Genomic DNA, 25,104 nt, shown 5'->3' with positions numbered 1-25,104 from the left:
GAGGTGCCCATGGCAGGGGTGAAATGAGATGGCCTTTAAAGGTCCCTTTCACCCAAACCATTCTGTGATTCCATGATAACCGGTGTGCGGAGTTCTTCTCCCCACAAATGGCCGCAACCTCTCAGCTGCTGCTGGAGCCCCCCGGGACAGGGGCAGAGCCACTCCAAGGCACGGTGCACCCTAAAGCCCTGGGACCTCCCTGCCACAGCTCCTGGATCCGTGTCCCGAGGGTAAAGGTGGGTGCTGCCCCCGACATGAGAAAGGGAGAGCTCTTCACTCCCTTGGAGGAAGGACTGGGGATGACGCACAGTCTGATGGCAAAACAAAGCAACACATCCAAGAACTGCATCCCCATAGCCCCAGCTCTGTTCTACACACACAACAGCAGCAGCTGGGACTTTCCCTCAGACCTCAGGCACTGCTAGAAGTGAAACGGAGTCCCAGAATGGTCTGGGATCTTTAAAGGCCATCTCATGCCACCCCCTGCCACGGGCAGGGACACCTACAATTCCAGGTTGCTCCAAGCCCCAGCCAAGATGGCCTAGGACACTTCCAGGGATCCAGGGGCAGCCATAGTTCTCTGGGTGATTTGTGCCAGACCCTCATGACCCTTACAGGGAAGAATTTCTTCCCAATATCCAATTTAAACCTACTTCCTATCAGTTTGAATGCTCCTTCTTTTGAGACCACAATCAGCAAACAAACACAGGGCTCACACTGAGCTCCCACAGCGGTCACAGAGATGGTATTGGGTGAAATGTAAAACATGTCCTCAAAGTGTTTTTAGATTTTTTTCCCCTCTGAAAGCCAGGATTTGACACAACAGGTAAGCTCACTGGCCTCTCCAATCTGTCAGAGTCTGTATTCTCCTTAAAGAAAACAAGATTTCTCCAATGAGTCCTGTCATTTGTGCCCTGCTGGGCTGACAGGCTGAGAATCAAAATTGGATCAGGCATTGCCAGAGATCAGGAAAAAAATCCTTCTTTAGGATCCAAGAGATATGGCTGTTTCCTCTTCTAGTGGCTGTTTACAGCTCTGCAACCTAATTCAGTTATATTCTTATTTCTCTTTCCAGTCCAGCAGCGAGTTTTACAGCTTGGCTACAAGAAGTCATTTGGCCGTGGATGGATTTAATTTCTCGTCTGTGCAATGGTAAGATTTGGGCAATAGTAAGGATGTGGTGGATAATTTGGGCAATAATAAGCAGCACACAGCTGCCATCAGACACCCAAGCAAACATGGGTTTGCTTTAACAACCACTCCCATCCTGCCATGAACAAAACCTTCAACACTCCCACCCAGGGCTGGTGCTGACATTAGCACCCTCATCATTAAAGTAAATAGAAAAAAAAGTGGGGTAGCTGAGATGTACATTTTTCATACACTGCACTGTGATTAATTTTTGCCTTTTTAAAATAAACATCAGATGTATGTGAAATACCCTTGTAGCTGTATTCACATATAGCTGCTCAAAGCAGTATCTAAGTTTGGGTTTACACAACTTACTAGGATGCTTTTAAGTGGTTCCATTCAAAGCTTGGAGGAAGTGACTCCACACCAACCTCCCTGCTGCAGAAAAAGGCAGTTGTTATTGCATGTACTTGCCTGGCATGGAAAATCTTCCTTGGGATTTGCTGCCCCTGACAAAATTGAGTTAACTGAGCCAGTGGGAACAGCTGGGAAAGTCAGCAGAGGAGAACCCAGTGGGAAGGTCTGCAGCAGGGAGCATCACCCTCAGGGAAGGATGACCACTTTAGGGATCATTCCACCAAACTGGACAGAATCAAGTCCCTGAGACAGCATCACAAAATTAACTAGGGTAATTCTGGATGGAAGAGACCTTTGAGATTATCAAGTCCAGTATTTTATGACCCTAAGACCTGATGGGACATCCCTGTGAGCACTGAGGGAACTGGAACCTCACTGCAAAGCCCATCTCAATCACCTGGCAAAGCCTGTGGCCATCAGGAGAGATCCTCATGACAGCAATAATCTCAGTGCCACCTGCCCCTTCAAGGAGGATCAGGGACACTACAAGGCTGGTTGGTTTCAGTGGAGCTTCCCCCCTCCTCTGTGGCAATCTGCCACTCCAAACCCCTTGCAGTGTCATTCCTCACTGCTGGCATCCCTGCACCAGTGCTGCAATGGATGTTACAGCTGTGCCTCCTGCAGAACCTCTCTCAGGCCTCAGCAGCCTCACAGCCCTCACTGGCTCCTCAGGGCAGCATCCACAAGCACTAAAAATCCACAAACTGTGTCCAAAATCTCCTCTTCAATATCCAATGCAATGAACCAGGGTGGATGAGGTCTTGGGAAGAACTGTTCCTGAAGAATCCCAGTGGAAGGACAAGTCCAGGCAGCCTGACCCTCACCCCCAGGAGCACACAGACAATTAATTCATTTCCACCTGGATATTCTGTCCCACATAAGGAATAAGGACCAGACCACCAGCTCTTTAAGTAGTTTTATAAAAGTATTTGACTTACTGAGATACTGTTACAGTTACCTGAGTATTTGAAATTACAATGCAAGGAAATATCGACAATGAATTTCAGTACAGTATTTTACAATCCAGTGCTGCTGATCCCAGTTTCTACATGAGTTCACTAGAGCACATACACACAAACAGTGATTCTTGGAGAAAATTAAAAGACACCACAAAAAAGGGGGCTGGAGATACCAATATAACAGAGTTGAGATTACAAATCCAGTGCAGCATGTAGTAAAATAAAATTTTTTAAAAACCCAAAAAAAAAAACCCCTAACCCCCAAACAATTTTTTATTTTTCTCAAAATAATAAAAAAGGTTGTTCTTTTTAAAGACAAGCAACTGGATTAAAAAACCCCAAACTTCCATACTAGATCAGATAAAGAATGTATTTACTGTGCATGTCATTAGTAAATGAACAGTTCCTGAGCTACTTGTAGCAATAAGGCTTTGTTAATTCTCAGTATTTAATTTTCTCATGGCATTCTCATGAAGGAAAATTCTAAATAAAATTTCTTTTAATACTTGGTAATTAGGATCAACTGACAGTTGCATATGAATGTACATCTGTGACATACTATGAATTTATGCAGCTCAGGTAGCTAAAACAGTTGAAGCAATGGGAGACAAATTAATTAATCTCTGCTGAAAATCTCACTTGTAAATCCAATCCACAAAAACCTGTTATCTGGGATAGCAGCTGCTCTGGGCTCATCCCTGTATTGCTTCACCAGATCCCCAGAAAGAACTGAAAAGTGCACCAGTGGCTTGTATAATTCCTTTTAACTTATACACAACATGCTGTAAAAATTTAACAGATTTGTTAGTATTCAAAAGTCAAATGCCTAAGGAATCTAAACTTGTGCCTTCAGAAATATTGTCAATGTAATGCTGTAAAGTTGCTTTAAATTTTTTTCTATTTGGCCAAATCCAATGTTTCACTGATTATTTTTCCCCCTCAATGAATTCTTTATTTGCAATATTTTAAAATCATATCTGGTGCTTGGAATATCCAGCCCCCTTTCTCCCATCCTGGTACAGCAGAAAAGACATATAAACATGCCATTTAAATTAAAGAAACAATGGAATAAGTGGAATCCTGGACATCAAAAATATATACAAGCAGGTATGTTTTTCCTGAACTAAACATTTCAACCATAAAAATATTCAACAGCCAAACCCTATAGAACTAGGGCTAAGGCTATTTCAATTATAACTACTCTTTATTTTAAAAATATAGGGCTGACAGCCTTTTGGGTGATATTTATACATGAACAATAGTTCTAGGTTCCCTACACGAATTGTAAAGCAATATGCAGAACATAGACTATTTTTCATAGCTTAACCTTGCATTATCTTGCTTAATTTAATCTCTCTTGTAAATATGTTAGATAACTACATTTCACTGTAAGAATTAATATAAACAGAAAATATATATAAGGCTTTTATTTTTTCTCATGAGCTGTATACTGTCATAGATCCAAATATTGTGGAAGTTGGCAATTCTCCTCCCAGTTACACCTGAAGGTGAATTCTCACCATCAATGAAACTTTAAATGAGGGGCATTTCTGTATCATCAGCACCTCTCCCCAGGCTTTCCTTCAATTAAGCCTGATAAGTCCCACCCTCCTGCCTTCCCAAAGCATTTATCACTGAGCCCTGACACACTTGTGAAGTCAGCTAAAACCTGTAGTGTCTTGGTTCTTAGGCCTGAATCAGTTTTTCCCTCTTGCAGTTTAGATGGATAAGACAGCAGGAAAGAAAGACTCTTTTCCAGACTGAATGTTCTGTGTTTCACTTTCCCCCTGTCCTGTTTCAGCTCTGTTATCTGAAAGAATCTTAAACGCAGCTCCTGCCCCAGTGCTCTGAGCTGCAGGTTTGCTTTACTATGTGCTACATGTTATTTCAAGTGTCACATCTCTCACTGTGGCTACAGCTCATTTCACTGGTGTCTGACTTCCTCCCTTCGGGGGAAGGGAAAGGGCTGACCAGACCCAAAAAGTGCATTCAGTCTAAAGGAGCAGTAAAATGCAAAATGTTATTGTAAACCAGAAAAGAATTAACAGATTCTGAAAGGAAATAGCAGATGTTAATTCAACAGGACCTTGCTACAAAAGTTACTAGCTGTAAGCAGCTTAGGGTGAATTAGCTTAGAAACTTCCCCAAAAACTTGAGTTTCAAACTTTATAGAACTATTTACTGACGCTCCAGCTTCCCAAAAACCTGTAATCCGTGTCTGATCTTTCTAATCCTCTTGGCCTCAGCCAGTCTCACACATCAGTTCATCCACAGAAATGATGAGTAGGATCATTTTTTCAATCCAGTTGTTTTGTGCTTCTTCCTGAGAGCCAAATGAACTCTTCGGAGCAAAGTGACTGCAACACGTAGGAAAAACACCGAGGGGAATGTCCATTAACACTGCTGACAAACAGCCTGCAAACAGGAACCTCCATGGAATCAGTGCAATCCCAGCTGGGCTTGTCTTTTGCAAAACAAATGAAGTACCACAGTGTTAACATTGATTTCAAAGTTAAAACATGTTACACAGCAAAAGCTCAGAACCCTGCAGAGGGCACAGAGCAGTGTTCCAACAACTTTGGGCAGGTGTCTCTTTTGCTGACAGGAGCAGGATTGGGATAAACCAAAGCGAAGCTATGCCCTGGATTTGTGCCACAGTTTGACATCCCCTTAACAGCAGCTTCAGTCCAGCTGGCACGTGAGCAGACTCTAGGCTAGGAAAAACAGTCTGGCCACACTTGAGCTAGAAAAAGGAGCTTAAGGATTGGAGCTGCTCACGGCACGGAGGGGGATCCAGGCTGGCCCTGACACTGCTGTTAGGAGGCTTAGGATGCTGCTGCAGCATTGCAGCTACCAATGAACTTCCCAGTGCATCAGTAGCAAAAATGCTACTAAAAAGGAAAGACAAAACTATTGTTAAAAATCTGTCAGTCATTAAGGACACATTCTAATTAATGAATGGTAAAACAAAGCAGAGCCCAAAGCTGTATTAAACCTCTACTTCGGTCATTAGTCGCTTGTAGCCACATCGGATTGCGCATTTGATTTCTGAAAGTGCTCAGTAGAAATCCAGAGTTAAGGTGGATAACCTCAGGATAACATCCATTTATTTACACATTAGTACTGTTAAATAAATCCAAGTCATGTCTACTTTACAATGAAGTGTGCAACAAGCAGAAGAAGTGAAGCACATACATCGTGTTGGGTTCACATTCTTCAAGGTGCAAATTTCAGCTACTCTTGCCCAAATCCTTCTGTTTCTTCAATTGCAAATAACAGCTTTTCCTTCAACTGCTCATAATTTTTATATGGTGGAAGGTCTAAGCGATTGAAACTGCAAAATAAAAAAAAAATACGTACTGAGGAAGAATTTAATAGGAACAAAAAATCCATTATGAATATGGGTGATTAGAATTTTTGCTGTGGAGACTGATACTGGGATTTATACCCTGAAAAAAGCTGACTACTGATATAAATGTATTTGTGAGGGCAGAGGTTAGTATTCAAGTGCTGATACAGTGATAGTTTTCATTAACTTTTCCTAGTTGGAGGAAAACCAACCTCTAGGTGGTTAATTAGAGTCATCATTCAGATACAAAATTTTCACTTTGTGTGGTTTTGCCTACCCAAAGAAAAGAGGAGAAGCGACCTTTTCTCTGGAAGTGTGTGAATGTGGCTATTTTACTAAGGAGTGCAGTGATAACAAAAGATAGTCCCAACCTAGTTAGATACTACAGATAATGACTTTAATTGTTCAGTAATATATTACACAAATCCATGGAATTCCCAGTGGAATCTATTCCATGCCACAAGAGCTTTTCAGAAGTTCAGCTATCATTTAACAACAGAGTTCACTGGTGTAATTTGTGTTTGCTTTCACAGAGTCTCAACCATTTCAGCATATTACCCATTTACTAAAATGTCACAGCAGACTGTGGTCACCAAAACCAGAGCAATAGCAATACTCTGATTTGTTATGTACTCACCAGGTATGACTTCTGGGTAACCAGTTTTCCTTTCCAACTTTTTCGATACAGAATTTTTGGGGTCCATTGCTCCCTGTAACAAATTCCAATAGACAAGGCATAGTCCAGCTACCTTTCTATCACTGTAACACACCTGAAGCATGCAAGGCTTAAATAAAGACAGGATTACACTTATTTGCACAGAGAAGGGACATTTGTCTCACTCTACAGCTCTGCCTGGATCAAAGTCTACATGTGGAGAAATGCATCAATCTGAAGTGAATTTAAAGTGCAATAAATAGGTGTAAACATTCCTTCCATCTCTTTCCATCATAGCTCAAGGAGATGCATGGCTTACAAAACAGCATTTAATATAAAACTCATTAAAAATGCCATAAATATATAATTAGGTTCTTTTTAGAAGTATGTCTCCTGCATTAGAAGGGTTATTAATACATACCCATGAGGTCAGCAAATCCTCCCACTGGCAATCTGCAAGTTCCAGTCACAAACTGCAAGAGTCTCATCCTCTTCTCATTATCTATTTCTTTCACAAACTGAAAAACAGTAATGGAAATAAACATTTAGGGATAGATTCAATCTTCAGATCTTTACATCATCACCATCCACAGATGAACAGTAATGCTGGGAACAGCTGGGTTAGCAGTAACAGTTTCTATCTGCACTCTGCAGGTGTGCTCAGTGTTCTGACCACTGTTCAATGAGCTGTGCTCTGTAACTTTTGGTCTGAGAATAAAGCAAAATCTGCAAACCTGCCAGAACCACACAATCTGCCTGCTGGTCCTGGTGTAGTGCCTGTAGATGGTGTGTCTCTGCCAGTCATTCAGGTCAATTTCTTGCATTCCACAGAGAAGCACCTTTGGGGCAGAAAAAGGGAAATAAGCAGAGGAGTACAAATTTCCACTTTCCTTCTGTGACCTCACACACAGCAAAAGAGAACAACTGGACCCCCCTCCCCCCCCAGCAGCATCTGCAAAAATAGTGCACAAGGTTTTAATTTTAAACTTCATCCAAAACTTCTATAAACAATGACTGATGATGAAGTGGTTCAAAGGCTGGTCCATGAAGTGTATTTGGAGAGGTCACAAATTAGAGAGCATCTCTGTTGTGAAAAATGGAGTAATTGTTTGCAATTTTAGGAATAAATTCTCCCCTGTGAGGGTGTGCAGGCCCTGGCACAGGGTGCCCAGAGCAGCTGGGGCTGCCCCTGGATCCCTGGCAGTGCCCAAGGCCAGTTTGGACAGGGCTGGGAGCACCTGGGGACAGTGGAAGGTGTCTCTGCGTATGGAAGGGGGCTGGAACAAGATTATTTAAGATCCCAATCCAAACCATTCTGGGATTCTATTCAAGCCAGTTTATCTTTGCCCAGCCATACAATTCTTCACTAGGGATGGGATATTTTGTTTTGATGGCTTTACTTCTCAAACTGAACAGATGATTCAGGAAGTGTAATTTTGAGTGATCAAACCCAAACCAAGAACTTGGCTCAATCTATATGCAACCATCCATTGCATATCTGGCTTTATCTCTCAGTCTGTCAAGTTACTCATTCTTTGAACACAGGCAAATCAAAGAATCACAAAAACAAAGTAAGACATTTCTGCTGACAGAATCTTGGCATTTAGAAACACTTAAGTTGGCTGCAAAGAGCAAAGTTAAGGAAAACACACTAATCTAATTCTATTCCATGAAGTTTTCCCCATATTCCCTATAACAGTTGTCAGCCTCAATGAGTTCTGCTCTTCAGATGTAGTTTATTTTATTTGTAATGACCTGGATCCAGCAATAGCCAAGCAATCCTTTACCTCCAGTTCCTTTGCATCAAAATACTGCAAATACTGTTGTGGCAGTATTTCATTGAAGCCTTCAAAGAAAGCCTGTGTCTGCTCCTCAACACCCCGGGACAGTCTCCATTCTGCCACTAGCCTGGAAAAGAAGACACACCAAGATCATTTAAATGGCTCATGCTAACCCAAGTCCACATCTTTACCTATTTTGAGATGAACTGTAAGCTAAGTTAAAAAAAACATGGAAAGTCTGGAAAGTTCTGGGGATAGAGCACCATATAATTTTATCAGCAGCCTTTACTCTTTGCAAATGATTGCATTTTTTCTCTAAATTACCCTAAGTGTTCAACTGTTCTGCTACAGAAGTATTTTGGACTTGAAGAGGAGTCAGCATCTCTTCACTGATTACATTAATGAGAGCACAGCAGTCCTGAGGTGTTTGAAGGTTTTGTCTGATATTCTCCCCAGAAATCTCAGTTGTTATCCATGACAAGGTGAAAAACAAGTCAAGTTGTACTGGTGAAGAGCAGCAGGACTGCCAGCTTACCAAGCAGTGACTATGTCCATTTGGAAAGTTCCATATTTGTTTCTGTTAATCATGAAACTTTGCTCTGTGGCAGAAACTCCACTCTCCATTAATAAAAGGGTGAAAAGCAGGCAGGAGACCCGGAGAACCTGAACCCAGGGAGAAGCAGATATTATGCTGAATTCAAGCCTAACCTGTCAGGAGCACTGGATTCTAAAGGAGAGGTGGCTATTTCTCATTTCTGACCTAGAAACTTGGGGGACTTAAAGGACTTGGAGTAAGGCAAAAGAATCTGAATGAACCTGTAATCCAAGCTCTCCCTGGGTTCCTAGGAACTAGAGAAGAATGATTTTCTGCAGATCCTTCCTCCTGCCAAATGCCAGTATGTTTCTGGTGCAAACATCACCTCTTCAGTGATTTTGTGAATCACTGAAATGTCTGCAGATTTCTCATGCAGATGAAAACAGAGCCCACTCCCAACTCCCTCCCCTGCTCATGGAAAAGCCTTCACAGAACACACTGTAACAAAGAGGAAAATTCTCTGTGATTCAGTTTAGTTTGGGCCTGCAATGTGTGACAGCTCTTTTTGCAAGCACATCCTCCAAGCTTTTATGTTGAAGTTCACACCTTAAATCAGAGCTGTTGTAGTGCTGCACACTGAGGAAAAAGGGGATATTTCAGGACAAAGCAGGTCACTGTTCACATGTTTATTCCTTAATCACTCTTATGCTCCTTCACTCTTAATCTATTGCTTTAAAACATTTTGGTGCTGCAAACAGGATCCATCCTTTATGACAATACAACCTATGACATCATTCAAAACACTGTTACAACTACAAGACCAGTTCACATAAAAGTAATAGCAATTCCAAGTATCTTTGAAAAATAAGAATCTTCACAATAAATCCAAAAAATGTTCTCAAAAAAACCCCAACAAAAAAACAACCTCTCAAAACCCCACATGAACCAGAAATGGCTGGCTAGAACATCAGCAGGCTATAAAGCAATATAATTACAGTAATAAACAGATGTAACATTTCATTAAATATATGACAGCCACAACTCTTGTCATGGTATTCTGCAAAACTCAGATAACTCTAGGAAAAAAAGTGGACTTTCTTCTAACCATGATCTTTAGGAAAAGTGGATTTTAGGAACTTATTTCTATCAATATTCCTCTTTCAAATACGGGATCCAAACACCTGCCACTTGTTGCCAGCATCAGCAATTTCTCAGCAATGCTTTAGATGACACAGACACTCTTTTGTTGCTAGAACTCAAAGAAAGAAAATGACAGGGTATTTTAAAGTCTTCACTTATTCTTACCTGATGTAGTCTTCTTTATTTTCTTCTGTGACCAGAATGTTACTACCATTTGGCTTCAAATCATGGCTTTTGATTTCACCTAGTATTTCTTTATCAACAGAAAAAAACATTTCCAAGCCACATTCTTCAATATCATTCTCTCTGGAAGGAAAAAATACCATTTTAAATAACTGTGTTGAGAACTTGCACACAGCAGAGGAGAAGGGTATGAAGAACCTGAAGGTAGAGGGTTTGGAGTTAAATAGTCAAGGTAAGGAAATGTTCTTTACACAGGAAATGTTCTTAATTATGGCCTTGCCAGAAGTCCTGGAGTTTATATGTTGATTTATGCTTTTGGAAAGTGAAGAACTGCCTGTATATACAGAGGTTTTGATGATGGTTTTCCTCCAAAATCAAGTGCAAAATCCAGATATTTATTCTGACCCATAACACAGAAATGCCAGTCTTGAAAACATGGCTGTGGTTTATTGAGCCCCATGATGCAACTGCACTTCTGAACTTCATCTTTCCAAAATATACAGTACTGCATGAAACCTTGGGTGAGGAGGGAATGCTTCAGATGAAAGGCTGATTTTATTTCATCATCCACCCCTTTTAAAATGAAGGCTACATGCTCTAGCTCAGTTTGGGCACTGAGGTTCGGCAGGTGACCTCTAAAAATCTCCTTCCAAACTTGGCCAATCTCTGAAATCCTCAAACTTGTGGGAATGAGAAAAACAGCCCCCTGATACAAGTGCCAAGGAATGCTTCCTGCAAAGTTATAAAATTTGCCTTTTTTTTTGAGGAACAAAATTATATCTGTCCTGACAGCCATGGCTCTTCTCCCCTGCAAATGTGCAGTCCCATCCTCAGGGGTACCTCCAGCAGCACTACAGAAAAGCAGGGCCAGTACACTGAAGTTTGGCTCTGGACTGAGAGGACTCTGCAGCCCTTGGAGGTCTGAAGCCTTTTCTCCAATTTTCACATCCTTAAGTGATTTTTCAAAGGGGCAAAGCCTTTTCTGCACTCCAGCCTAGATCTCTATCACTACAGAAATGGCTTTGAATTAAAATGAAGGCACATTAGCAGCACATCCATGGAGTACAGAACATACTACTCTGAAAACCCAACAAAATTCCTATCTCAATTCTTACACATCTCATGCTGCTTTCTCTGCTCCTCAGTATTTAATATGAACCTTCCAAGAATCACCACTACAAATCAAAATCTTGGCTTTTATATTTAGTTTTGCATTTCAAAACCCAATCTATTCTCACACCTTCTATGAAGTTTTCAAACCGTGTTAAGAACTATTCTTAGCGTGATTCCTAAGTGAAATGTTTTGTCTGTAGTCACAAGAAAGACTAATTTTTTCTGCAAAATTGTTTTTATTATAGCTGAAGAAAAAAGGTTACTCAGTTTGCCTTTTTCTTCTAATATATTCGTTAATATTTTTAACTGAAAGAAAAAAAATCTGTGTTACTGAAATAAATGGTGCATATCAACCACAGATTAAAACATGTGACATCCTCCTATGACAAAATCAGTACAAAATTACAATGCTTTAGATCGAAGGGGCTTTAAAAATTATTTCTTAAAATATCTGTAATACCTAATTCCAAAATAATTGTGGTCTAGAAACTCCACATCCTTTTTACTTGCTAGTCTCTGGAGAGGAATTTGCAAAAGAGTGGAAGAGGAGGACTCCACAAGAGCATGGACAGAGAGGTGCCTGAGCATGCAGACATGGAAGGCTGCAGGTAGGAATGGTCTGGAACCATTAAGCTTGGGGCAAAAATACCAGGACAGCTAGAACTTCTTTAAAGCATTAAATCTTCAATATCAACCTTGAAGTCAAATTGCAAGTGTGACTAACAGAAGAACTGTGTGGTAGTAAATAATAAACTACATTTGTTACCTTCATGTTCTTGTAGCACTAAACATTCTGTTTTCTAACTAAACCAGTACTAGAGAAATATTAAATGGGTATTTCCTGATTTCTTTTAATCAGTTATCTGAGAAGTCTCAGTCAAATTTACTCAAGCCATTTTATCTGTAACCATGTTCAACACTGCCAGATCTGTATGTCTAACTGGAATTAATAACAGCCAATAAAAACACAACACAAGATGCTGCACAGAATATTCAATGAACCAGAAAGGCTCTGCATGAACAAATCATTCTTTGTGTATCTAAAGTCACTGTAAAAATTCCATACTGCTCTGCAATGTTAGATTTTGTTCTTCTGTGGGGTTGTTAGTAATAAGTTTACATCTACTTCCTGGCAGAAGTGAAAACCAAAAACATTGTATTGCTATTTCAAGAACAAAACAAAGTCAAACTCACTTTACCCAGATGAGAGAGTTGTAAAACTCTGGGTCAACAGATTCTAAATCCTTGAGTCCTACTGCCTTGTTTAGGATACGTTTATAGAATGGCAGAGAGAAACCAGTGTCAATGAACTTCCCATGGAACAAAGCCTGAGGAACACAAAAACAGACAAAATAATGCAAAGGATGCTTCAGTTCTTAATATGACAACATTCTGTTCTCTGTGCCCATGAAATCTGACAGCCAAAGAATTAAACCAACCTGAGTACCATCACTGCCAATATGCTGAAGTAGCTTATACCAACAGGAGTTATAGCCAAAACACCTGATATTGTCAGCTCAAAAATGGATTTTTATCATTACCCATCTGATGGCACAGTATTTATTTATAGGAAAATTACAGGACAGATCTGTTTCCTGCTTTAGGACGCACCATGGCAATGAACCTCCCGATGAATCTGAAGTATTTCAGGTGGTCTGGGTTGATGTAAGAGGCTGGGTTTATCTGTAAGCAGTAGTTATCTTTCCCTGCATATTCAAACAGGCAATACATGGGGTTCAAGACTTCGTGTGACAACAGAAAGAACCACTCCCTGAAATCACACAAACAATAAAAACACATTTCAGAATAAATCACAGCAGAAAGTACTGCAGCTAACTCATGTTGACTCAGGCCCTTGCTGGGCCTCCTTTCCCAGAGAGCAGCTGACCTACACTGACACCAAACTACAGCAAATTATAAATTAAAATGCAAAGCTGCAATGATACACCACTGTCAGTGGCTTGGATAAAACCCACTCTTGTCTAAATGAGCACATTACAAGTGTACCCCTGATCTAAACATCCAGGGCTGAGGAATGCCAATTAACATATGCACTTCTCAGTTACACTCCAGTCAACACTTTGTATTTAAATGTAGATTTCTGTTCACTTTTTCAATAAACTCTACTTTGACATTAACAGTTGGGTCAAAGGGTCACTTTAATTTAGTAAACTGCATCTCTTTAATCATGGAGATGATTAAGTAACTCCTAATGCAAACTGAAAATCATTTTACACAGTTTTAAGACATGCAAACATCTTGCAGAACTGCCTTCCTCAGATGTTCCAAGCTAAGGAATAAACTTCACTCCTACTGTGAAAGCACTGCAGTCAAGTACTTTGGGGAAGCCTTCACATCACCACCAGCAGAACAAGTTATTATCTGCCATTTCAGTGTAGTTTACCTTGCCACACCTCCATAATCTAAACCTTCTTCACCAGGGAAAATAACCCATAAACGTCTCCGGAGATCCTGAGGGCTGAAGCTCATTATCTTAGTGAAAGAAAAACAATCAATTATTTTTAAGAAAACAGCTATAAGCACTGGTTAGAATTATTACTATTTTCTAACAAGCATTTAATAATTTGGAAAAATTTTAATCAGGGTCTACAGACCTTAACAAAACCTTAATATCTTAACCTTAGGTCTAGAGAGATTAGTAAGAATTTCACTCATAATAATGCAAATAGAATTAATAATTTTTGTTTAAAAAAAAATCATTTCAAGACAACCAGACTCAGATTAACTTAATATATTGTTTGTATGTAGACCATGCTAGTACAACACATTGTGAGGAAAAATGCATAAACATAAGCACAACACAGAAACATCCTGAGAATGGGGTGCTGCTCTGCCCCAGCAGTCTCCTCAAAATCAACTCAGATTTTAAATCATTCTGAGGGAAAAAAAAAAAAACCAAAACCACCTTTGTCAGATAAATCAGTGCCAGAACGACATATATTAGCATGACCTTGTAAGTGTGAATGCAGCCTAACTATTAAATTAATAATTATTTTTGTTAGTCTAACTTAAAGCAACATTAGCAAGATATCAAAGGTTCAAAAATGACATGTGAGAATAAATTTAATAACACTACTTTTCATACCCATTACTCCCACGTTTTAGCACAATACCTGCTGAAATGAGTCCTCAAATAACGTTTTCCTGCTCACTGTGATCTTTATATGCTGTGGCATTGCAAGTTGCTGAAAGGAAATTTTTTAGATGTGAAGGGTACAATCACTTAAAGTTTCCACCACTCAGTTTGGACTGCTAGTTGTTGTATATATTAAAAAGTACAGTTCAATTCCATCAATCAATATAAAACAAATCCAGCAATCAAGGTATCTGAATTGTCATTTAATCCAAGAATAAACTGGTTCCAATACTGCTATCTACAGTGACATGAACACACCTCCAGGTGCTGCTCAGAACAGGTTAAATATTGCACTCCTAAAGATACTGGAGAACATGAAGATCAATAACATGTTCCAGCTGAGGAAGCCTTTCTACCCCAGAATTGATGAGACACATGAAGAACCTCTCCTGTAAGAAAAGGCTGAAACAATTGGGATTGTTCAGCCTGGAGAAACTTCAGGGTGACCTAACTGTGGCCTTCAGTAGCTGGAAGGGACCAACAAGAAAAATGAATAGAGACTATTGACAAAGGCCTGGACAGGACACAGGGAATGGCTTCCCACTGCCAGAGGCAAGGTTAGGAGGGATATTGGATATTGGGAAGGAATTCCCAGCACCTGGGAGGGTGGGCAGGCCCTGGCACAGGGTGCCCAGAGCAGCTGTGGCTGCCCCTGGATCTCTGGAAGTGTCCAAGGCCAGGCTGGACAGGGCTTGGAGCAACCTGGGACAGTGGAAGGTGTCCCTGCCCATGGCAGGGGGTTGGAATCAGGTGATCTTTAAGGTCTTTACAACTCAAACCATTCTGTGATTCTATTAATTTATTAAAAATTAGAATATTCAGGCTATACTGCAATAAATTCCAAGTGAAAAACGAGGCTAGTCCCTGCACTATTTTCAAAGGATAATTCAGTGACTCTTGAAAACTGGAACATTTAAACCAAAAACTTTTTCTCTAAACATCAAGTTACTTCATCTCTTGATATAAGGAGCTTAGAGGCCCAAGACTGACACACTGAATTTGATATTATGTTAGAGCACCCTAAGTGCACCACAGCATATTCCTCAGTGCTTAGACATGTCTGTTGTGTTGCAAATGCCCTGCCTTTCCTGCCAGAAGTGGATATTCACACAGAAATCAGATGTTGTATTAACTCTAAAAAAAAGGTGCCTCCATATATTCCTGTATTAACAGCAGCAAGACAACACTATTCAGAAACCCACCACTTAAAAGAAGTAGGGAAATTGATGTTTTCCCTTATTCTAAAACATTTTAAAGCCAAAAGTTACATCACTTTAAAGCTTACATGAGATTATACATTTCCTGCATTTACTCCCTCTTAATTTAACTCACTTTTAACTTTAGAGTAGTTTGATTCCCTTTACTGGAAGGCACTGAAGAAGGCATTGAAAGTGTGTAAGCAAAACCAAAAATGCAAGCAAATATTGGAAAAAAATGAATCTATACCTGACACCAGAATCTGAAATAATGGACCTTGGCCTTGAAATCACGCACATAAGCTATCTGGGGTCCATTGTCTCTGCAACCAAAAGGAGGAAAAGAATGAATTTCCAAGTGTTTTTGTAACTGAAGTAAAAGCCTGCAGATGTATTAGTTATACAGCTGTATGGTCTAGCTGGCTATCTAGTCCCATTTTTTGATTTTGGGGTGTAATTTCTTGTTTTTAAACTAAAAAGAAAAATCTTCCTTTGTAAACTGTGGAATGCTTAACAGTACATTTAAAACACTACCTGAACATTACTGTAAAAAAAGATTCTAACAATAAAGAAGGGACGACATTCAGTTAATTTGGGAGGTAAATTCTGGTTTCAACTTCATTCTGGTTCCTAAAAAAAAAATCAGAAAAAGAAGAGGTTGGGTCTCTTTTAAAGAGAGAAGGAAGGGATTTGGTCATCAACAAAACAGATGCCGCTCCTCCACTACTCTAAAATCTCACACATTACATGGCAAGAAAGATTCTGCAGTGGTTAGAACTCTGGCTTCTTCAGGGACTTTCATTTTCAGAATTAAAAAGTCACAGGTAATTAAGAAGCATTGCTGCATGTAAACCTTGCTGCCTAATAATGTAGTAAGAAGCAAAAAATAAATATTTAAAAAATATTTTTAAAATGATGTGTGCTAAACTTGACTTTTGAAACCTTAGTAAAATGTTAAGAACACTTACAGAGCAGACTTGCCCGTGCGGGGATCGATGTACGTAGTGGTTCTTCTATTGTGATCCACGAAATAGGGAATTCCATCCACAGTAAATCGCATTTCCCAGCCCTCTGGCAAGGGCTTCTCATTTAACTGACTATGGATACAAGAAAATACATGGTAACTGATCAACTGAATCCATTATGTCAATGGACTAATACCTGAGACAGTAAAGAAAATCTAGAAAGTCTAGACATTGAGAAAGTTTTTCTTTGGATTTATTTCAGCTTCCTCCCCCCCTGCCAAATTTTGCAGTCAGCTCTCAACTAGGCCAAAAGTATTCTCATTTGCTTGCAATACCTTAAATAAAGGCATGAAAAACCCTGAAGGGAAAAGTGTAAGTAAGGTTTATTGTTTCCTTCACAAACAACTTAAGGGAAAAGTGTAAGTAAGGTTTATTGTTTCCTTCACAAACACCTTAAGGGAAAAGTGTAAGCAAGGTTTATTGTTTCCTTCACAAACACCTTAAGGGAAAAGTGTAAGCAAGGTTTATTGTTTCCTTCACAAACAACAGAATTTTATCTTCTAACTATAGGTTTTTACTCAAAAACTGATATAATTTTAATAAGCATTTTTTTGTGTACCTCATGAATAATCACAGCAGCCAAAAATGTTTCAGAATGCCAAATTAAAAGAAAATGCCAATCCTGATCGTGTAAAATTTTTTGCCAATTTTTTCCAACTCAGTTTTGCTGTATAGAAAAGTAGATCTCAATATATCTGGAAGATCTGAGTGGTATCACTGTGAAGTGCTCCCCAGTGGCTTCCCTCCATAAATACCATGTCCTGACTGTGCAGCCCAAACATTCTGTTGCTGGGCTGCTCCAAGAGGAATTTCTCTCCACAGCTGCAGAGGTGAGTGGCTACAGCTGTGACCCCTCTCACACAGCCTTGGCTGTGCCCCTTCCCCTCCTTCAGGGAGGACAGGTGAAGTTGCTTCACCAAACAGACACCTTCAGCTCAAACAGCAGTTGGGACTGAACACACTTCACCCTCAAGTTCCTGCCTCCATTCCTTACCTCAAAGACTTTGCAGTGACAGAGCTCAAAATAAACAGAACTCTAGTGTTTCTAGTAGTGCCTCAAGTTCTCTGTCTCCTTTATTCCTCCTTTTTCAAAGAGGTGTGAGGAAAGGTCTCCTATCCATCCCCAGATGTGTCCAAGGCCAAGCTGGATGGGGCTTGGAGCACCCTGGGATAGTGGAAAGTGTCCCTGCCCATGGCAGGAGGGTGGAACGAGATGGGCTTTAAAATCCCTTCCAACCCAAACCATTCTGGGATTCTGTGACTGTGTGGGAAACAACCAAAGTCTTACTCTAGACTCTGCACCATCCCATCATCATACAAAGGAAATCTTTTCTTCCTCTAATGACACAAATGTTTAGACGAATGTAAATGATTACTTATGAAAAGCAGAGGCTTTTCTACTGAGGAATGAGTTCATTGCTTACTGTTGACCAAGGCTTTCCTGGTAGCTGTAGGATGACACAGTAATATTGCAACAGTTTCCATTTGGCCAATGTCTCAACTTTTTATCGAGCTCTCTGATGTTTGCATAGCACAATCCATGCCTCACCTGTCATTTTAATTTAATTTACATTTTCATCATACATGCAGCTTCAGCTGATTTCTTACCCCTGACTCCTGGGGTCTTCCCACTGCGTGATTCGTGTGTTGTGATTGACAAAATACACTCTGCCATTGCTGTCAGTTCTTTTTTCTGAAAAGATGTAAAAGGAGAACAAATTCAATTCCCTCTTTAATTTATTGCTGAGACTACATCAAATATACAATATAAATCACCAGACTCAGCCTCTCCTGCTCTCAGGTTTCTCTGTACCTCCTCTGATCCAACATATTTTCACTTTCATTGACGTTACTCCTTACTGTGTAATTTATTTTTCAATTGTAGGAAAAATTAATTGGAAACTGAAAACTGTGAGCTGTTTTGTCCACAGGAAACTTCAGCTGTGTCAAGTGTTGTGATGTGCCTGACAAGCAACACAGAAAGCAAACACAGAGGAGGGAACAGATATGCACAGAAGTATCAAGAAGGTACAAAGGGGCTTCAAGTTCAATTTATAGCAGGGAATACAACACAGCCAAATGCAGTTTCCAAGAAAAGCCATTTATATTTTCTCTCAGATGAACGATGGGCATACACTGCCAATGAGAAATACCCTGACTTGTTCCTCTGTACCATTCTGCAGCTCTTCATACCATTTTTATTTAGTGTTGCAAGAGAAACAAATTACAAAAATGGATCAAAATCTGACTACCACAGCTCAAAAGCTTCAGTTTCCAAGAGAAGCCTGTAAGCAGGCATTTGCCTGTGAGCCTGACAGCAGAATTCCACATGATGTGGAGACTCAGTTTGCCATTTCCTGGGCACTGCCAGCCTAAAGACCTTTCTGTGAAATGTTATATATAATGTACCTAAGCACAAGAGTGGGGAACAATTTCATGGCACAAAGTTGCAGCAATACCAGGACTAAAAATCCAAATAGTTCTGTTTGAAAAGCAGATGAACCCAAAAACTCAGGTCCAACTCTGCCAAGTAATTACCTTCTCCAAATTCCACAAGAGAATTCTGAGAGCTTTGCCTACGTATCATAAAACTTGAATGTTTATATCTGCTTGATAGTCACACCAGAAAGCAGTTTTACACTTCTATTTTTATTACACCCTGCCAAAATTTGTATTAATTGTAAATTCTCAGCCCTGTAAAGTACAAGAACAAATTTATTCCAGGGAGAGGCCAAATCAAGAAGCAGTTAGTTGTCACTATAAGAAACATTTTCAGACCAACAAAACTCTTCAAGAGTTGTCTTGGAGAGAGAATTTAGCAGTTTGATTTAGAGAGGATTTGGAGCCTGATTTAGCAGGAACAGGATGGTGGGGGGGAATGAAAAAGTCTCAAAAGGATGACAGTGTTAAAGCAGCTATTACACTTGTTACCAGTGGAGTAAACCAGAACACTTTATAGCTTCTAAACCACTTAGAAATGGCATAGCCTAGTCAGGTTTCAGTTTTAATAGCACGTTTGATTAGATCTGATTTTAAACTATTTTAAATATAGATTTTAATTTTCAAAAACTAGCTTAGAAGAGCTGACAAATAATTTGGCAGAAGTATGCTTTAATGTTTAATTACATTGCACTACAAAACACATTCAAGTTAGTCTTACCCCATCCATGTGGCAGAGGGCCAAGAGGATCAAACTCCTTGTTCTGTGTGGATGAAAAATCCTGGTTCTGCAAGTCACACGAACAAATGAGGCATTAATGACTAGTCATTTGCTTTCCAGATGTTCTACCATAGCCATCCTGAATTATTGAAGTAAATGCATTTCTGTTACTGTTACACATAAGCAAAGATGCCAACTCTTTCTTTTCCTCCACAGAGAAGGCCCATTTTACTGACCTTGGCATGCTTAATTAACTACAGTGCCAAGAAATAATTATTCTTTGTTTAGTACCCCTGCCTAGGCAGGAGGAAATTAGTACAGTAGCACCCAAAGCAATCAGAACCTTCATTCCTGCACTCAGTACAGTTCTCCCTACCACCACTTACAGGCTTCGTTTCATTCTCACATGTACAGCAAATCAGAACCTCCATCACTCTTGATGACCATGAGTAGCATGAGTTGGTGTCGCAGACATTTTTTCACAGAAATCCTTTCTTTGGGATTTGTGCATCTTCTGGGAAGCAAAGGCCCCAGAAGAAGAATGTAAACAATTGTTATCAGCTGCTGTGGAATGCAATAGGATGCACCTGTGATTGGTTCATGTTCCATGCGTACAGTTGAGGGCCAATCACAGGAGCAGCTCGGGGAAAGATTCCCTGGACACAGAACTTTGTTATAGATTCTTTTCTATTCTATTCTTAGCTTAGCTTAGCAAGCCTCTGCAACTTCTCCTCTTTTTCTTTTTAGTATAGTTATAATGTATTATATATCATATATCAATGAATCCAGCCTTCTGATCATCAAACAAGATTCTCATCCTTCTCTCACCCTGGAGACCTCCTCAGGTCGCTGTAATAAGTTGGAGTGATCTAATGTCTGCTATTCATCAGAGACAAATAATGGAGTAAAAATGGTGGAAGGATTATTTTCAATTTCCCTGCTCTCCTAACATTCATTGTGCGTAATTTATTTTAACCCAGAGCAGAAATGCATTGCTTACCTCCCGTGTGTTTGGCCAGGGTAATACAAGATACAATACAAATACACCAGCTTATTACAAAGCTGTAGTTTGAGCCAAAGGCTTTATCAATATTGTACATCCATTTCATCCAAGAAGCCCTACATTGAGGTGACAACTAAACCCTATGTGCTGACTGGAAGGAGATGAACTAACATTACAATGAGCCCTCCCTGCCATGCTACACACAGAGACATTATCATAAACCATAACAGAGTCTGCTGCCTTTATGGGGACAGGTGACCCACAGGCATGCCCAAACCCCAAAACCACCCTAACCCTCAGTTACCCAGGTCCTCCTTACCCCATAAATGAACCTCTGGTTGAACTGCTGCATGGCTCCCTGGAGCTGGCTGCGCTGGAGCTGCCACTGCTCGTAATTGCGGACGGACTCCAGCGTCGGCCGCTGCCACGTCGTGGTTCTGGTGAAGTGGTCAACGTAATAAATCCTGCCCATGTTGTCAACCCGGCGCTCCCAGCTGTGGGGGAAAAGACAAGCCACAGCTGTCAAGAGCTGGCAATTTAATTTAAGGCTCAGAGGAACCTGGAGGCCAGTGTGGTGGAAGGGAGCAGAAAACATGGGCTCACCAGCAGCTTTTTTCTCCTTGTACCCTCTAGCTAGCTCTCGCATAATTTTAGGACACTTTTTTATGAGAATCACTTTTATTTGTTGCATACTATACAAAGTCAGACCCATTCAATTTATTGTATTTTCAGGGTTTTTTGAAATAGCTGTCAAGAGCTATCTAGACCACTGTCCATACTGTGGTGTCCATACTCATCACTGCAGTTATCCCACCCAGCTGGTTTCTCCTAAAACACAGCAAACCCTCTGACATTTTAAGCTATTCAACACAAGACTTCCTCACACTCTGATCTGGCAGAAAAGAAAGGTTTGGGCATGGGGTTTGGTGTTTTGTTTTGATTTTCCTTTTTTTTTTCCTAATTTTCAGTTCATATGAGATCAGTACTACTTACAAAACTTGAAAGAAAGCATTGCTATTCTAAGTAAGCTTAAGCAATATAAAAATTCATCTGCTGAAAAAGTTCAAAATAACTTGAAACGTGACAAGTGGGCCCAATTTATGAGACTGCCAGTTTTTGTTCTTTAATAACAAGTTCTCTTTACCATCCCATGTTTTCACTTTGTAATTCTTTATAGCGTGTGAACCATTTGAGGATGAAAAAGTGCAACAGAACCACTCTTGTGCTCTTCTTATATTGTTAAAAAATAAGAAACAGCAACTGCGAGTTAACATCATTAGCTGTTCTGATACCAAGAGCTGGAGAAGTTTACTAACGAAAGTTGGTTTCTATGTGCATACTAAATTGGCAGCTGGGAGCCCTGAGACAAGATCAAAGGCCTGCAAACAGTAACCTCAAGATAAGAGGTAACCAAGAGCATTGCTGCTCAAGCTGATAGTTACCTCAATGCCAAAATACTTTCCTGTGGTTTTTGTTCCCTTTTACTCTGGGGGTGTCTACTGTCTTTAACTGAAATCTGTTTCTCGGTCAGTAAAGATGCACTTGACTTATCTTTGACAGGAAATTCAGATTTTGCTCATTTTGACATTCAACTCTTTTTCCATATGCATTCCTTGGAGAGAGCCCAGAGCAACTGGGGTCACATTTCTGTTCTCAAATTTTTGTTCCAGCTTTAGCAAACCGTCAGGCAATTAATTCCTGAAAACCCCAGACATGTGAGATGATTGTATGGCTCACCTTGGAGGAAGGGGCTCTGGCCGATCCCACGTTGTTCTTTTCTCAACATGATCCACGTAGTACACTCGACCATGCTGGTCTACTCTTTGCTCCCAACTGAAAATAGATCAAAAAGTTTAATCTTCCTCCAGATCAAACTACTCCAACCATGCCTCTACAGCTTCAAGATGAGAAACATCTGTTTTCATAAAATGCTTATTTCTAAACAAAATGCTTAAAACCAACCCTTGGCTCATGAGATGCACCCCAATAGTGTGCAGCACATAATGGTACCATTCATATTAACAGTGATTCTATGCCAACTAAAATAAAAAAATCATTGTACATGACCACCTTTCTGGGAAACAGAAGCTCAAATTCATGCCTAGGTGTAAAATTTTACCAAAATTTTGTATTCAATATCAAGTGTATCAATAACCTATTGAATAGAATCAACTACAGAAAATAATCCTCTTTTAGAGTAGCATTAATCCAATATATGCACATTTTTCAGTGATCAAGTATATACAGAGATCACCATAAGGGCATTGGTCACATTTTCTGCACATGCAGTATATGGGATAATGACTTAACCCTGTATTTGTATGAAATGTAACATCACAGGAGGGGAAAAAAAAGCTATTTGCCATTTCTGTTGAAATCAAAATTATAAAGGAACAACTGCTGTTTTCAAGACCACTTCTTTATTCCCATTGTCCTGTGAGGTAATTCAGACCACTCCTACCTTTTGCTTCCACTACCTGCAAATCAAGGCAGGTAATTCACCAACTTCACCATTCACATTGGGAAGCTTTTGATTTCCCTCAGTCAGAGAGTCTAGAAATGTTTTTCCTGCTGTTTTTTTTAAAGTTGAGAGCTTTGAGGCAAGAGGTCAACCATCTGACAAATTCCATAGGTACCCAAAGTACAGCAGCATGTCCACACTACTCTCAGGAGCTGCAGTATGAAATCCAAACCTTCAGGACTGCAATACCATCTTTTCTTCTACTTATCTGTACCAATATTTTCCTACCCGAGTTTATTTTAATTTGAAGACAATAAGCTGCCACACTATTTTAAACCTATGTTCCACTGACATGGAAACATATGATAAGTATCAGAATTCTTTCTTTGAATGCTTGAAGATCAACCATACAAAACAATTATAAACCCTCCAAATTCATACTGGGGGATTTTTGTCAGGCAGCAGAAGAAGGATGTTATCTATGGTTTCTTACACCTACTGTAAGTAAAATAAAGTAAAACCAGGTAAGTCAGCACACACAAGGAGAAAGAAGTCATGAAACCCATACCCAGGTGGAAGAGGCCCTTGGCTGACTGTAGTAAGAGCCTGAGGTGAAGGATTTACTGGCTGCACTTGTCTGGACACTGGAGGAGTGGTGAGTGCAGGAGTGGCAGGAGCTGTGCTGGCGGCTGTTGCTCCCTCAGGGCTCTGCTCTGAAGGTGTATTTGAGGCTGTACCTGCCAGTGATCCTGCACTGGCCCCATCGCTTTCTGTGGATGTGGATGAAGGACCATTTGCACTTGCTATGATGTCAGAGAGAGAAAGAGAAAAAGCCTTTAACCGACATTTATCACCAATCTATTGGAGAAGTTACACTTTACACAAAAGCAAACCTGCCAGAACTGCTGTTTCCACAGCCACATTTTATAGCTCAAACAAAAACTGAACAGCAATTCTATCTCACTGCAAAAATGCTTTCATCCAAAAACTACCATAAACAGCATTGTGGTATTTCTGATAAATATTTACCTTGTCTGCATTCTGTAAACATTAAATGATGATGGAAAACTACTTCTTTGTACTAATGAATTAATTATTTTCCATTTGTTACTTGGAATAGTAATTTAAGTGATGATAAGCATAAAATTTTCAAGAGGAGATTTGATATTGCATGGAAAGTAACAATCACAATGGGAAGGGAACACAGACATTCTTTAAATGCTTTCAGTTTTATCTTAATGCCATTTGGTGGGTGGGGTTAGAAGTTGAACACAGGTCAAGTCTCATTAATTAACTGCACTGGATTAATCTTTTAAAGTAATTACTGTATTGCAGGACCCATCCAGATCCAGCACTTATCAATTGTAATAATGAGACTAGAGAAACACTGCTTTGTATGGGGGTAAAGGAATTACCTCAAAAATATCAAGTAACTTTTCAGAATTAGTGGCCTTCAGGTAGTTTTTAAATAGCTAGATTAAAAAAAATCTATGCATTTCAGCAGATAATTAACATTTTAAGTGCTGCAGCTTCACAGAATCTAACTGCAATTGTAGAAACCAGTAACTTGTATCTCAGAATGCAGTATTATCAACGTGAGGCAATTCTGTGAGCCTTCAGTGGATTTCATGTCACCCCCAGTGGATGCTTAGTGCAGCAGCACTCACTTGTGTTCCCCTGGTCCCAGCTCCACTCTCTGTAGCACCATCACTGCCACCACCCCCGAGCAGACGCGGAAACAAGAAATTTCCAGTAACGGGAACAATGACTAAACACCTTGTACCAAATGCAAGCTAAAAAATACTCCCTCAGAAGTGACCTGCCAAAGAATTTACCATC

At 40.0% G+C, this 25,104-nt stretch overlaps 1 protein-coding gene across 3 annotated transcripts in view; it reads right to left on the bottom strand.

Moving 5' to 3' along the window:
- Positions 1 to 2,459: 2,459 nt before the first annotated feature.
- ITCH (itchy E3 ubiquitin protein ligase) overlaps positions 2,460 to 25,104 on the bottom strand; it is a 58,876-nt gene continuing 36,231 nt past the window's right edge. The window contains exons 8-25 of one of the 3 annotated variants that reach the window (XM_054274568.1): positions 23,834 to 24,068; positions 22,542 to 22,637; positions 21,124 to 21,298; positions 19,802 to 19,868; positions 18,250 to 18,334; positions 16,585 to 16,713; positions 15,867 to 15,939; positions 14,398 to 14,469; positions 13,668 to 13,756; positions 12,875 to 13,034; positions 12,458 to 12,591; positions 10,133 to 10,273; positions 8,299 to 8,419; positions 7,246 to 7,350; positions 6,933 to 7,029; positions 6,494 to 6,566; positions 5,703 to 5,841; positions 2,460 to 4,922 (exon numbers count right to left, since the gene is read on the bottom strand). In XM_054274568.1, coding sequence (XP_054130543.1) covers positions 5,742 to 5,841; positions 6,494 to 6,566; positions 6,933 to 7,029; positions 7,246 to 7,350; positions 8,299 to 8,419; positions 10,133 to 10,273; positions 12,458 to 12,591; positions 12,875 to 13,034; positions 13,668 to 13,756; positions 14,398 to 14,469; positions 15,867 to 15,939; positions 16,585 to 16,713; positions 18,250 to 18,334; positions 19,802 to 19,868; positions 21,124 to 21,298; positions 22,542 to 22,637; positions 23,834 to 24,068 — 1,952 coding nt within the window. In that variant the 3' untranslated portion in view covers positions 2,460 to 4,922; positions 5,703 to 5,741. Of the gene's footprint in view, positions 5,842 to 6,493; positions 6,567 to 6,932; positions 7,030 to 7,245; positions 7,351 to 8,298; positions 8,420 to 10,132; positions 10,274 to 12,457; positions 12,592 to 12,874; positions 13,035 to 13,667; positions 13,757 to 14,397; positions 14,470 to 15,866; positions 15,940 to 16,584; positions 16,714 to 18,249; positions 18,335 to 19,801; positions 19,869 to 21,123; positions 21,299 to 22,541; positions 22,638 to 23,833; positions 24,069 to 25,104 lie in introns of all 3 variants that reach the window. The other 2 variants (XM_054274569.1, XM_054274567.1) reach the window with 2 other exon arrangements.

The sequence above is a fragment of the Melozone crissalis genome, unplaced genomic scaffold, assembly GCF_028551555.1.
Source record: "Melozone crissalis strain CALT ecotype California unplaced genomic scaffold, PUWL_Pcris_2 ptg000017l_1, whole genome shotgun sequence".
In the NCBI taxonomy this organism is placed as follows: Eukaryota; Metazoa; Chordata; class Aves; order Passeriformes; family Passerellidae; genus Melozone; species Melozone crissalis.
The sequence above is the reverse complement of the archived record's forward strand: the minus strand, read 5'-3'. Positions and strand labels throughout refer to the sequence as shown.